Source organism: Podarcis vaucheri, assembly GCF_965113315.1.
Source record: "Podarcis vaucheri genome assembly, chromosome: 2".
NCBI lineage: Eukaryota > Metazoa > Chordata > Lepidosauria > Squamata > Lacertidae > Podarcis > Podarcis vaucheri.
The window spans coordinates 118,745,898-118,761,170 of NC_138760.1; the positions used below are offsets into that span (position 1 = coordinate 118,745,898).

The 15,273-nt window shown below is 47.1% G+C and overlaps 1 protein-coding gene across 5 annotated transcripts in view; it reads left to right on the plus strand.

Annotated features, from left to right (window-relative positions):
* Window positions 1-14,834, plus strand: part of LOC309525096 (macrophage mannose receptor 1-like) — a 139,242-nt gene extending 124,408 nt beyond the window's left edge. The window contains exons 1-8 of one of the 5 annotated variants that reach the window (XR_014216048.1): window positions 2,684-3,020; window positions 4,431-4,651; window positions 6,946-7,287; window positions 8,097-8,201; window positions 10,159-10,245; window positions 12,108-12,248; window positions 14,138-14,548; window positions 14,602-14,834. Coding sequence is in view for 1 of the 5 variants with exons in the window: in XM_082210486.1 (XP_082066612.1) it covers window positions 4,618-4,651; window positions 6,946-7,287; window positions 8,097-8,201; window positions 10,159-10,245; window positions 12,108-12,248; window positions 14,138-14,469 (1,041 nt within the window). In the remaining 4 variants the exon portion in view is untranslated. Of the gene's footprint in view, window positions 1-2,683; window positions 3,021-4,182; window positions 4,652-6,945; window positions 7,288-8,096; window positions 8,202-10,158; window positions 10,246-12,107; window positions 12,249-14,137 lie in introns of those variants that run through there. The other 4 variants (XR_014216049.1, XR_014216050.1, XR_014216047.1 and 1 more) reach the window with 4 other exon arrangements.
* Window positions 14,835-15,273: the final 439 nt, after the last annotated feature.

Below are 15,273 nucleotides of genomic sequence, written 5' to 3' on the forward strand. Positions count from 1 at the left end.
TTTCCAAATTTTAACAAACCCATCCAAATTATTTAAATTTAATACATTTCCCCCCAGAAAATAATTAGGTTTCCCACTCCCGTTACAAACATATGTTCGTTACATTCCTTATGTTACCGCTTCATTCTTTAATCATATTTTTAGAACCCACTCTAGTCTTTAGACTGTAATTATGGTAACTTATGGTCTCTGTGTGTGGTTTGGGAGCTGCCCGGTCAGGGAAAAAACACTGCTGTCCAAGGTTGTAAAGACTGTGGAGAGAATAATTGGGTGCACTCTTCCCACCTTGGATCAAATTTATGCTTCCAGGTGCCATAAGAAAACTGCAGAGATAGCGCAGGATAGAATGCACCCTGGAAATGATCTCTTTCAGCTTCTGCCTTCTGGAAGAAGGTATAGGGTTATAAAGAACAGGACTAGCCGCCTGAGAAACAGTTTCTAGCCAAATGCAATTCTGGTTCTAAACTCAGTGTAAGGTAGCCTTTGTGGGAGTATGTTGTATTTAATTATGGGGTATCAGAGTTTTTAGGGGGTTAACCAGGCCGGGATAGCAGGCTTGTTGGTTTTTGAATGTCTGATGTAGATTTTTTCAATTTCATTGTTCTGTATGGGACAATGACAATAAAGATACAGTGGTACCTCAGGTTAAGAACTTAATTCGTTCCGGAGGTCCGTTCTTAACCTGAAACTGTTCTTAACCTGAAGCACCACTTTAGCTAATGGGGCCTCCTGTTGCCGCCGTGCAATTTCTGCTCTCATCCTGAAGCAAGTTCTTAACCCGAGGTACTATTTCTGGGTTAGCGGAGTCTGTAACCTGAAGCGTATGTAACCCAAGGTACCACTGTAATTGTAATGTGCAGTCTTTCGGATAAAAAAAGGGGACTTCCCCCCAGCGCTTGAATTTCAGAGCTGGGAGAGCATCTCATCAGCAAAGTTTCCTTAGCCAAAAAGCCCTCTCCCCAGTTTCTGATGGGGGTACCTGGAAAATATGCTAATCTGAACTGGGCAGACTCATGGGGGAGAATTGGTCCTTTGGAGACATGAGTCATTTAGTCTAGCATCCTGTTCTCACAGGGGCCAACGAGACGCATGTGGGAAACGCTCAGGCAGGACCTGAGTTCAAGAGCACCCTCCCTAATAATAATAATAATAATAATAATAATAATAATAATAATAATAATAAATTTTATTTATGCCCCGCCCTCCCCGGCCAGAGCTCAGGGCGGCTAATATCAATAAAATTTCAGTAAAAACATAATAAGGGAAAAAAGAAAAATTTTAAATACAGGTTAAAATGCAATTTAAAATGCAGCCTCATTTTAAAAGTCAAAACCATAAGGGGAGGGAAACATAAGGGTCAGACTGTGTCCAAACCAAAGGCCAGGCGGAACAGCTCTGTCTTGCAGGCCCTGCGGAAAGATGTCAAGTCCCGCAGGGCCCTGGTCTCTTGTGACAGAGCGTTCCACCAAGTCGGGGCCAGTACTGAAAAGGCCCTGGCCCTAGTTGAGACCAATCTAACCACTTTTTGACTTGGGACCTCCAGAATGTTGTCATTTGTGGACCTTAAGGTCCTCCGCGGGGCATACCAGGAGAGGCGGGATGGGGAATTTGTACGCTGCCAGACGTTGTTGGACTACAGTTCCCATCACTTTCAACCATCGGTTGTGCTGGCGGGAGGCCGGACTTCAGCCTCATCTGACTTGTGACTGGTTTCCTCATCGCTGCCGAAGAGCAGCACCAGTAAGTCACGCTACTGCTCAGGCTGCTTTGGAAGAAATGACTGCAGGAAAAACCCCGGTTCTCAAAATTCTCCACAATGTGCAGATCGTCGCTTTTAAAAAGTGGAAGGCTCAGCCTCCGGCCACCTGCAGCCTAAGACTGCTTCAACAGTACCACAGCAAAATGTTGCAACATGGAGCGCTGTTCGTAAAGTAGCCCAGATTTTCCCATTCCATCCCCTACCCATTCCATTTATTAGTTGGTTCTCTCCCCCCCCCCCAAGAAAAACACACGTCCCATGCCTACTGAGCACACTCTGTTCTCTTTGGTCTGTTTTGGATTTTCTCTCTCCCCGTAGGGTTTCCCCTTAAATATTTGTTGTACTTTTGGAAACCTCGGGGTTTCCCCCGCTACCTAGTCTACATGAACGGTGCCATTTTTACTACATTAGCTGAAGTGCAAAAATAATTTTGCCTCGTTTCTGAACCTTTTCAGACTCTACGGTATCTTTTTGTAAAAAATAAAAATCATTTTTACATGATTTTACAATACAGAATTAGAAAGAATTATATATATATATATATATACATATACATATACAGAGATTCCTCCACATCTCAGGACTTCCCCACCTCCTCCCTGGAGTCCCATTTTAAACATTTAAAACTGCATCTTCTTCCAGCTTTTAACTATTGTATCAATCCATATTTTCCATGATAATTGGGAAAGGAATACGACAAGGCTGTATATTGTCTCCCTGCTTATTTAACTTATATGCAGAATTCATCATGCGAAAGGCTGGGCTGGATGAATCCCAAGCCGGAATTAAGATCGCCGGAAGAAATATCAACAACCTCAGATATGCAGATGACACAACATTGATGGCAGAAAGTGAGGAGGAATTAAAGAAACTTTTAATGAGGGTGAAAGAGGAGAGCGCAAAATATGGTCTTAAGCTCAACATCAAAAGAAACTAAGAAACTAAATCAGGGGTCGGCAACCCGCGGCTCCGGAGCCGCATGTGGCTCTTTTACACCTTTGCCGCGGCTCCGGGGCGGATACTAGCGAGGGGAGGAGGCGCATTGTGCGCCCCGACACTCCCCACTGTGGCGGGCACTGTACTGGCTGTGACGTCGCATGGGGGCGGTGCATGCGTTAGTCACACACCGTCCCGACGTCACCTTCCCGCCCGCCCACCCGCTACATTGTAAGGGGCATGTATGCTGGTCACTGCATTGAAAGGGGGCATGTACGCTGGTCACTGTTTTGAAGGGGAGTGAAGAACACACACACAAAAAAAGGTAACTTGTTAATTTAACGTTTATTTCTATGAGGAGGAGTAATTCTGAGGGGTCAAACAAAGAAATAATAAAAAAGTGACAAAAAAGTTATTTTTACAATGACGAGTTTTGCGGCTCCCAGATTTTTTTTCTTCGGAAACGGGTCCAAGTGGCTCTTTTTGTCTTAAAGGTTGCAGACCCCTGAACTAAATCATGGCCACTGGTCCCATCACCTCCTGGCAAATAGAAGGGGAAGACATGGAGGGGGAGGGGAAGTCAGAGATTTTACTTTCTTGGGCTCCATGATCACTGTAGATGGTGATAGCAGCCACAAAATTAAAAGACGCCTGCTCCTTGCGAGAAAAGCAATGACAAACCTAGACAGCATCTTAAAAAGTAGGGACATCACCTTGCCAACAAAGGTCCGTATAGTTAAAGCTATGGTTTTCCCAGTAGTGATGTATGGAAGTGAGAGCTGGACCATAAAGAAGGCTGATCGCCGAAGAATTGATGCTTTTGAATTCTGGTGCTGGAGGAGACTCTTGAGAGTCCCATGGACTGCAAGAAGATCAAACCTCTCCATCCCCACCCAAGAGAGTGGGGCCCTAAGCTATAGCTTGTTTAGTTTATACGTAAATCCAGCACTGCTTCCAGCTTTTGGAGACCCAAACCTGGGATGTGCGTCTTCTGGGACCCACTCCTAGGCAAGTCATGTTGCTTGCACCTCGTTCTCACCTTGAGGAAAGCTCCGGGAAAAGCGCTTTTTCTTTTTTTTAGGAGCTAGAGCGTAGCTTGAGATCGCGGAACCGAAAATGGCCGCTGTTGTGACGTGGGGTTTGTGATTTCAGCTCTCTTGACATAATATGCTGGAGACAGTTCTCTAGTAACACTTCTTTATTAAAGCAAACAAGACTCAAGACTGAGGAGGGGAAAGCTACATTTATAGGGACAGGGAACTAGCTAGAAAGGATACATTTTGGGGGGAACAATATCAGGCAATCACAGTCCTGCCTTTTGGAGGAAACCAATAAGACAGAGGATCCAAATACAGCAGCTTAAATGAACCAATAGTAGCTGTACCCTTTGAAACCAAAAGGCAGTTACTTTACACTAATGCAAATACAGACAATAATAATACAGATATAAAGTCCTTTGACTCAATACACAACAGCCGCCATGATCTCAGATAAAAAAATGGGATGCACTTGGCAGGTATGGAGCAGGAGTTCAATGAATGGATGCTCCTCAGGGAACACCTGTGCAATGCAGGATGGAGACCAAACAGCTCTTGTTTGTTCTCTGAGATCTGGTTCCCAAAGTAAGGAAGCACCTGTCTCCAGCTCAGCGCCCCAGGAAGACAGGATGTTTCTGTGCCTATGCCTCAATTTGAAAGTCAAATCTTCTTTCCTTTCGAATAATCTTGTGGACAAGGCTGTTGCCTCAGGTGGAATCCTGACCAAAACTAGGTCCTTCTCTTCATCATTCAGACACAGCTAGGCTTTAAGTCTCCCAAGCAAGGACATAATTTCCCAGAAGTTGACTTTTGCAGCCTAGCACCTCGGCACTTTTTGGGCGCTTGCAACCTGCCTGGGTTTGAAGAAACCCCTTTTGCATCGCTATGAAGCTTTTCTTGGCAGCTATCCTTCTAGGGGGTAAGTGAAGTTTATCTCACTAAAAGTATTTGCAGCGAATAGGCCCAGAATTGATTCTGAACTAAATCTATTCATCTGGCTCTTTATTTTATAAAATAATTTTTTTTAAAAAAACAGACATAGGGGAATTAATGCATTAATAGTGTCATCCTGTGCATGTCTACTCAGAAGTAAAAATAAAAAAATTCCTTCCAGTAGCACCTTAAAGACCAACTAAATTAGTTCTTGGTATGAGCTTTCGTGTGCATGCACACTTCTTCAGATACACTGAAAGAAGTGTGCATGCACACAAAAGCTCATACCAGGAACTAACTTAGTTGGTCTTTAAGGTGCTACTGGAAGGAATTTTTTTATTTTGACTATGGCAGACCAACACGGCTACCTATCTGTACTCAGAAGTAAGTTCCACTGAAAGGCTTCTGCACCTTTCGTAGTTGTGTAGAAGAGAGGATTTTAGGAGGCGTTGTTTGCATGCCAATTCCTTTAAATGGGACTTACTCCCAAGTAAGTAGTAGGGGTGCCTCAACTGCCACCTGGAACCAGCTGTTAAAAGCAGGCAGCCTCTAGAGGAGAAGAAGCAGTGGTGCTTGAACCAGGCCTGGAAAACATGAGCATTGAATCCCTACTTTCTAGGTTGTCTGGAGTCAAGTCGCCACCTCTCACCCTAGAGAGCCAGTGTGGTGTACTGGTTGGAGTGGGGTTCAAATCCCCACTCAGCCATGAAGCTCACGGGGTTCTGACCTTGGAGTCAGTCACTGACTCTCAGCCTAATCTACCTCACAGGGTCGTTGTGAGGATTTTTTTTTTAAAAATCCCAGCGCTAACTGTCCAAAGCGCCTCAGAACAACGACAACTTTTTTTAAAAAAAATCATTTTTATTAAGTTTTCCATTTTAACAATCTAAATCACATTAAGTATTCAAAATTATACATATACATATCAATTAATCCAAACATTCTGCCAAATTATTAATTTTTTATTGGGACTTCCCATGCTTCAAGTTTGGGGGAGCTCTGGTCATCTCATATCTCTAGTGCTTTGATAGTCATTTCTAATACAGTGGTGCCTCGCAAGACGAAATTAATTCGTTCCGCAAGTTTTTTCTTCTTGCGAGTTTTTCGTCTTGCGATGCACGGTTTCCCATAGGAATGCATTGAAAATCACTTAATGCGTTCCTAGGGAAACCGCCTTCAGACCAGGTCCGGGGACAGTCTGTCCCCCGACCTCTTCTGAAGGCTGGGGGGGGGGGGAACAAGGGCTTTTCTTCCCACCGCCAGCCTTCAGAAGGCTGTTCTGAAGGCTGGCGGTGGGAAGAAAAGCCCTTCTTCCCACCTCCCGCCCCGCAAGCTCCGGGGACAGGAGGGCTTTGCTGCCGACCGCCAGCATTTTAAAAGCGCCTGCTGTCCCGGGGCGATTTTAAAATGCTGGCGGGCGGGAGCGAAGCCTCCGCTGTCCCGGGGAGATTTTAAAATGCTGGCGGGCGGGAGCGAACGCTTCACTCCGCCCGCCAGCATTTTAAGATCGCCCGGGGCAGCGGAGAAGTCTCCGCTGTCCCGGGAAGGCAGGCGGGGGGGAGCAAAGACTTTTGCCCCCCGCCGGCCTTCAGAAGAGGTCCAGGACCTCTTCTGAAGGCCGGCTGTGGGCGAAAGTCTTTGCTCCCGACCGCCAGCAATTTAAAACAGGTCCCCGGAGATTTCCCTATGGGCTTTCGTCTTGCGAAGCAAGCCCATAGGGAAATTCGTCTTGCGAAGCGCCTCCAAAACAGAAAACCCTTTCGTCTTGCGGGTTTTCCGTCTTGCGAGGCATTCGTCTTGCGGGGTACCACTGTAGTTCCTTTAAATCTTCCTGTTGTTTTCAGAACAACGGCAGCTTAATGTGATAAATCATTATGATTTCCAGTCATGAAATCTGGACAGAGCACCATATTTTTCGCTCTATAAGACGCACCAGACCACAAGACGCACCTAGTTTTTGGAGGAGGAAAACAAGGGAGGAAAAAATTCTGAATCTCAGAAGCCAGAACAGCAAGAGGGATCGCTGCGCAGTGAAAGCAGCAATCCCTCTTGCTGTTCTGGCTTCTGGGATAGCTGCGCAGCCTGCATTCACTCCATAAGACACATTTCCCCTTACTTTTTAGGAGGGGAAAAAGTGAGTCCTACAGAGCAATAAATATGGCAAGTCAGGGTTCAGAACCATAGAACTGTGGGGTTAGCAAGGACCCTATGTCTAGCCCGACCCCCTTTCGATACTGGATATATTTGGGTGCCTTTTCTCTTTTCTTTTTCTCTACACAGTCGCCATGGCATCGCTCCTGTCCTCAGACCGCGAATACTTCCTCATCCAGGACCCGCAAACCATGCTCGGAGCCCATTGCTACTGCCTTCGACAGGGCACCCGGCTGGCAGGTTTCCGGGATGACAGGGATATGGAGCAGGCTGCCTCCCTCTGCCCCAATTGCTCGTTCTGGATCGGGCTGTACCGCCAGGGCCTCTCCTGGGTCTGGCTTAATGGCGACCCCTATAAGTTTACGCAGTGGAGCCCAGCGTCCAGGACTTCGGAGAGCTGTGCGGTTATGAACGAGAGCCTGTGGTATCAAGAGAAATGCCTACAGAAACATCCTTTTGTGTGCTGCAAAGGTGAGTGGCGAGTGGCAACGCAAAAATACGAGATGAAAAACACAAAAACGCATAATAAGAACAAGAACTAAACAACACACCTCCACACCTGAGCATGCTGTTACCTCCCTCTTGTGTCACATACAGTGGTACCTCGGGTTACATACGCTTCAGGTTACAGACTCCGCTAACCCAGAAATAGTGCTTCAGGTTAAGAACTTTGCTTCAGGATGAGAACAGAATTTGTGCTCCTGAGACGCGGCAGCAGCAGGAGGCCCCATTAGCTAAAGTGGTGCTTCAGGTTAAGAACAGTTTCAAGTTAAGAACAGACCTCCGGAACGAATTAAGTACTTAACCCGAGGTACCACTGTACCCCTGTTTTGGCTACGTTACTCGAAAAGCTCAGCTCCTAAATCCACACCACATGTTCAAAGAACGTTTGACACGCATTTAAAGCACATGACCCTCCCATTCAGAATACAGTGGTACCTCGGGTTTAAGAACTTAATTCGTTCTGGAGGTCCGTTCTTAACCTGAAACTGTTCTTAACCTGAGGTACCACTTTAGCTAATGGGGCCTCCCGCTGCCGCCACGCAATTTCTGTTCTCATCCTGAAGCAAAGTTCTTAACCCGAGGTACTATTTCTGGATTAGTGGAGTCTGTAACCTGAAGCGTCTGTAACCCGAGGTACCACTGCAATGGCAGCTGTAATTTGTTTAAGGGTGCTGGGAGTCCTGAGAGGGGGGAAATTATAGTTCCTAGTAATAAGAGAAGCAAAGTGTAGGTAAAGAATCACTTCGAAAAAGGGTCTCCTATATTCTGCCTTTCAGGGCCTACAGGTGCTCTTCCTTTTCTTCTCCAACTCCTGCTAAACTGCCGCTCCATTCCTGACCAGAAGGACGGGTTGACTCCTGCCCCAAAGTCGACCATCGCTGGTAGGTATCCTAAACCTCCGGGGATCTCCAACTTTTTTTGGGCGGGGGGGTTGGGTCCTGCAAGCGTATTGCTGGTGGCAGAAACGGCTGTGGGAGCCGCACATCCCAGCACCCGCTTCTGTTGGCTGCAGTAGTAGACTTTTTCCCAAGCCTGATTTCAGCAAGTGGTGGAGGGGATGGAGAACAGGACCCTGAAGGTGCCAGGGAAAGATTCGTGGGTGCAGGGGCACACAGGTGGGTGAAAACCTGGTGGTTCCTCTGTTTGCCTCTAGGGGGAGCAATTGAGCATTGTTGTTGTTTAGTCATTTAGACGTGTCCGACTCTTCGTGACCCCATGGACCAGAGCATGCCAGGCACTGGTCTTCCACTGCCTCCCGCAGTTTGGTCAAACTCACGCTGGTAGCTTCGAGAACACTGTCCAACCATCTCGTCCTCTGTCTTCCTCTTCTCCTTGTGCCCTCTATCTTTCCCAACATCAGGGTCTTTTCCGGGGAGTCTTCTCTTCTCATGAGGTGGCCAAATTATTGGAGCCTCAGCTTCAGGATCTGTCCTTCCAGTGAGCACTCAGGGGCTGATTTCCTTAAGAATGGAGAGGTTTGATCTTCTTGCAGTCCATGGGACTCTCAAGAGTCTCCTCCAGCACCATAATTCAAAAGCATCAATTCTTTGGCGATCAGCCTTCTTTATGGTCCAGATCTCACTTCCATACATCACTACTGGGAAAACTATAGCTTTAACTATACGGACCTTTGTTGGCAAGGTGACATCTCTTGATTTTTAAGATTCTGTCTAGGTTTGTCATTGCTTTTCTCCCAAGAAGCAGGCATCAGACTGAAATGTTCATCCTGTGATTGAAGAGTGGACATATCTATCAGCAACGGTCAGAATCAGAGCTGCGTACAAGATTGCCACACACCTTGGTATCAATGGAATCTTAGAAAATCTCAGATTGCAGGCCGGTGAAACATCCTCCGTTTCAACACTGAGGGAAACGGTATCTGCGCCTCATATGGCTTCCTGGAGTGAGGAGGGCACAAGTAGGAAGCCATATCCCTTACTCCAGGGATGGCGAACCTGCAGCCTGGCAGATATTGTTGGATCCCAACACCCACCATCCCTGTCACAAGTTAGGGATGATGGGAGTTGTAGTCCAACAACATGGGAAGGTTCATAGGTTTCCCACCCCTGATGTGTACACAGAGCAAGAACCATGGTTGACAGTATTAATATTACAGATAGGTAGCCGTGTTGGTCTGCCATAGTCAAAATAAAAAAATTCCTTCCAGTAGCACCTTAAAGACCAACTAAGTTAGTTCTTGGTATGAGCTTTCGTGTGCATGCACACTTCTTCAGATACCTGCATGCACACGAAAGCTCATACCAAGAACTGGTCTTTAAGGTGCTACTGGAAGGAATTTTAGTATTAATATTGTGGCTCAGGGTGCTTCCGCATTATGGGCGGTATTCAACTGCTCTGTCCCCTCGGTGCTACGATTTCTGCTTGCCCAACAGGTATTTCCCCCCCTTCTCCACCCCTTGCACCCTTCCCAAATCTGCTCCATGGGGTTGTGGTAAACAGCCAGAACAAATTTAGGGGGGGTCACACAGGGAGAGAATAGGGAGAGAACATCTTGCTGTGCGAGAATAATCATGAGAGACTTAGCATTAAGCCTAGATTACAGCCATGGTTTCTTGCGGCCAGGGGATTATCCCCTGAACGCCAGAAGCCAAACAAATTCTGCAAAACCGGTCGATGCAAATCCAGCTCCTTTGCATAATTTACACAGGTCCCAGGATGTGGCTTTCTAAAGTCAAGAATTCAACTTGACTTCCCCCACAACGCAAATACTCACAAAGCTGTTTGTGTCTAAGTTACGACCCTATAATATTTTGGGGATGGGTGGGGAGGAAGGTAGTGAATGGCGGTGGGACTAATTCTTAAAATCTTTCCTCTTAGTGACTTCCCCTCCCACAGCAAGTGGTGCAGCTTCAGATTCCTGGATACCTGTGACAAGTAAACGGTTCTCAGCCGGATCCAGCGATGGTGAGTTTTTTTCCAGACAGCCTGGAGGAGTGAAGAAGGGAAATGGAAAAGAGTGATGTTATAAGAAAAAAAGATAAAGGACTGGTCATGTTGTGCGGATGACTGATGATCGTCTTCCAAAGCAACTACTCTGTTCCGAACTTAAAAATGAAAAGCGTAATGCTGGTGGTTAACAAAAGAGGTTTAAAGACTGTCTCAAGGCAAATCTAAAAAAATGTAGTATAAACACTGACAACTGGGAAACACTGGCCTGCAAGCGCTCCAGTTGGAGAACAGCCTTTACCAAAGGTGTCATGGGCTTTGAAGACGCTCGAACTCAGGACGCAAGGGAGAAACATGCTAGGAGGAAGGCACGCTTGGCAAATTCACACAGTGATCAGCTCCTGCCCGGAAACCAATGTCCCCACTGTGGAAGGACGTGTGGGTCCAGAATTGGCCTATACAGTCACTTACAGACTCATTGTTAAAACTGTGTTTTTATGGAAGACAATCTTACTCGGCTACGAGTGATCGCCAAAGAAGAAGAAGATAAGAAAAAAACTGCTCCTTTTCCCTTATGGGTTACCAAAGAGCCTGAATTGAGTCCTTATGTAGGTTCTCTATCGGTAGGAGAAAATAACAGAGGCCAGCCAGAGAATATTGAGAAAACCAAAGCAGCTAGTAAGCTTGATCTTTATTAAAGCTATTGCAACAGGGTCGCCCCCCCCCCCACATGCAGGAGGGAGGAGGAGACCCAGAACATTGGTGTGCAAACTCTTAAATAGACATTTGAAATTGTCTCCCCTGTAGCTCAAGACCACCCCCAATACATCATACATACATCACAGAAGGGGCGGTCTACAGCAGAAATATGAGTGTGTTGTTTTTCTCCTGTCTGCCAGGATACCTGATAATGGATCAGTTATTGCATTACCTGGGCCATTTGGCCACTCTTTTGTGATGATAACTACCTACTTAATTCCTGAGTCCAGGTCCCAGGCTCACCTTGTTCATACACAGACACACCCTTAAGACAGGATTTGTGAACAAAGAGACAATGGGGAGGCTTTTCCATTTCTTTCCTCCTTGCAGAGAAATATTTGAGGTCACTGGAAGAGTCACAAGGACTGTTTTCCTGTACTATTTCCAGACATGTAGTTTACTTACATATGTATGTATGTATGTATGTATGTATGTATGTATGTATGTGTTTGCCTTGTACAGTTATGAACAATTATCTTAAAATTCCTATAACAGTGACAACACACAAGAGAGCAGAATGGGGAGAACCAGAGTCCTGGTTCTTGATATTTGGTTAAGGTCACATATTGCCTGCCTATCAGTAATCCAGTTACAGTGGTACCTCGGGTTAAGAACTTAATTCGTTCTGGAGATCCGTTCTTACTGAAACTGTTCTTAACCTGAGGTACCACTTTAGCTAATGGAGCCTCCCGCTGTTGCCACGCCGCTATCACGCGAGTTCTGTTCTCATCCTGAGGTAAAGTTATTAACCCAAGGTACTATTTCTGGGTTAGTGGAGTCTGTTACCTGAAGCGTCTCTAGCCCGTGGTACCACTGTACAGTCCTGGAACTGAAGAAGGCTCAAGAGTCCTACTCGCCAGTAATACCATATGCTTCCCTTTGGGCATCTGGTTGGCCACTGTGAAAACATGGTTCTGGACCAGACGGGCTCTTCTTAATCCCCAAAAAACTATGCTTACCTAAGCTCTGGGCTCAGTCTCCCAGTTCCAGCTTTTCACGAGGAAATTGTGGAACTCCAGATGTAGCCAGACTACAAGTCCCATCGCCTCCGACCGTCATGCCTGATGGCTGGGGCTGGTCTGAGTCCAAATGCAAAATAATTGGGTATCTTGTCTCCTTAGGGTACGACCCTGCAACTACTGATGGAAACAAGCTGCCTTATCCCACTGCAGTTCAGGATCTCTCCTCAACACAACACAGGCCTGAGCAAGAGACCAGAAACATGGAGCTGGCAACTTTCTCTGCTTCCAGTTTAACAAAAGGTACATCCTGGAGACAGGTCACCGTTTGGTTGCCTTTGTGGCAGGATGGGGGGGAGGGCAATTTTCACTCTGACGGCCACATTTTCTTCTGGGAAAAAAGTGTATGAAGCGACATTTTTCCTTTGTGTAATAAGCTACAAACACACACCCCCTCAAAAATGTCCCAGGAAAAAATGGGACACCCTGTTTTTCCCATGCGAGAGCATGGCGGTCATTTTAGGCACCATATTGTCATGCTGAAATCTCGCCCCCGCCCCCAAGTGATTTTTTGGAAGGGCCACAATCTCGCACGATACGGCACAATGTGCATTTTTGGCCACAGTGAGAGCATAACCCTGAAAAAAATGTGTCTTTTGGGCTCCATGACTTGTGCTGGCGCACGGACAAGAGGATGCATGTCCCAGTTTTGGGACTCAACATGCTGGAAGCTATGCAAACACACACTAAACTGTTGGGATCTCCGCTCGGCCAAACTGATAAAGCTCATTTTCCTCTGGCCGAGTCCTTTGGAATCGCCTCCGACGATAATTAACGACCTGAGCCTTTGATGAGGCCTCAGGCACATTCCCGTTCAGCAGAGTTTCCAGCACAGGGAAGTGATGAGATTTATGGCTATATAGCTATGCTTTATTTCTTGCTACGCAGACAGCAAAGAAATATACATCCTCTCTCTGTGAAAGCAGAGAGCAACTGAAACAAAGGAACAGGAAAACTGTACGTCACATCCGTCTCCCGTGAGACTTCCAACAGTATGGAATGTGCGGAATGTAAACAGAGTCCTGTGACTCCAAAGCACTGCTCAGTGGCAAACAGAAACTAACATAAACATCTCCCCTTAGCCTATCCATCTCTCCCTCCCTCCCTGGTCAAAGCCATTCATGCAGCTGAGGGCCCACTTGGCTACCATGCAGATTCTGGAGAAATGTCAACACCTCAATATCCTGTGCATTGTAGTGTATCAAGGAAGACCCGCCCGAGACTGTAGCCATGTGAGGCTTCACTGGTTATGACCTACCTAGTCCTGGAGGCATTGGCTGGGTATGGGAAGCAAGTTCGCCATCTTAATTTCCCAGAATCCCCGGTTCCAGCACTGCATTGGGGCATCTGGGATATTGTGGGGGATTTTAAAAGGAAGCAACTTCTGAGCTCTGGGAGCTGCTGCCAAGTCAGCTGTTGGCCAGAGGGGAATTGGGGTGGGAGGGCCAAAGAAGGGGAACCAAGGTGGGCTTCCATGGCGGTGAGCCCCGGTCACTGCCCAAGGGTGGTGGGCGTTCACATTGGCATCCTCACAAGGGATCCTCTCTGATTTTGAAGAGCAGCCTCATGGCTAAGCATCCGTAGGGCTTTTGGAAACAATCACACCCACAGCTGAGGAAGGGAAATACAGTGGTACCTCAGGTTAAGTACTTAATTCGTTCCGGAGGTATGTTCTTAACCTAAAACCGTTCTTAACCTGAAGCAACACTGTAGCTAATGGGGCCTCCCGCTGCCACCACGTGATTTCTGTTCTCATCTTGAGGTAAAGTTCTTAACCTGAGGTACTATTTCTGGGTTAGCGGAGTCTGTAACCTGAAGTGCCTGTAACCTGAGGTACCAATGTAAAGGGGTGGGGAAAGGGTGTCTCTAATACATGGGTAGGCAAACTAAGGCCTTGGGGCCGGATCCGGCCCAATCGCCTTGTCAATCTGGCCCGCAGACGGTCCGGGAATCACTGTGTTTTTACATGAGTAGAATGCGTGCTTTGATTTAAAATGCATCTCTGGGTTATTTGTGGGGCACTGGAATTTGTTCATTTTTATTTTTATTTTCAAAATATAGACCGGCCCCCTGCTGAAAAAGTTTGCTGACCCGTGCTCTAATACCTCTTCTCTCTTTCTGTTTGCTGTTAGCAGGACCACTGCAGGATCAGAGCCCTGTCGTCATTCAGGAAAACCGCACCTGGTTCGAAGCTCTGGCTGCCTGCCACGCCAGAGGCCAGATCCTGGCCGGGAGGGTCGTGCTCCAGCCAGGTCTGAAGGCTTGGCTGGGGCTGCACCGCCACGGGCTGTGGGGCTACTGGGTTTGGGCCAATGGGAGCACCGTGGAGGAGCCTCAGAGCTGGCAGGAAGGGGAACCGAGTGATCCCCTATGGGGAAACTGTGGGGCAGGGACAGGCACGGAGGAAGGAGTCCTATGGGAAGACGAGTGTTGCGAGCAGGAGTTGTACTATGTGTGTGAATAGCACTCCGAAGGCCAAACGATGCATGGCATGACAGCAGGGATAGCTTAGCCGGTGTAGACACTCAGTCTCAAGGTCGTGGGTTTGAGCCCCATGTTGGGCAAAAGATTCTTGCATTACAGGGGGTTGGACTAGATGGCCCTTGGCGTCCCTTTCGACTGTGATTAATTGTGTTGATTGATGGGTTGAGCCCATCGCTTCCCATTAAAAGGGCTTCATTGTAAAGACATCGACAGTAGGCAAAATAAACATGTTAAAAAAAAACCCACCCCCGATTCCTTGTATAAAGACAAGTGCATGTAAAAATCTCCCCAAAGTAATACATGTATAAAAATATTAAAAGCATTATCGCATGCAAAAACAAGTGACAAGACAAGTCCATATATAAATGCAATTCCACAGTGGAAAAACTACTTCCTTGGCAAAAGCAACTTCAAATCCAATAGGTATACACACAGGCTGGGATACTGACTTTGGGGCCAGGCACAGTCTCTCGGCCTGGTCCTACCTCAAAGGGTTGTGAGGATCAGTGGCGTAGCGTGGGTGGTGCAGGGGGGGCCGGCTGCACCGGGCGCAACATCTGGGGGTTAGGGTTAGGGGGCGCAAATCCACGGGGTAGGGGGCGCAAATTACTTGCCTTGCCCCGGGTGCTGACAACCCACGCTACGCCACTGGTGAGGATAAAACGGACAGAGGGAGCAGGCCATGTACCTGAGCTCCTTGGACGAAAGGCATTGAAAATAAGGGACCAGCAGCCAAAATAAGGGATTTGGGCTTAGTTTATACAGAAATCCGGCACTGATGGAG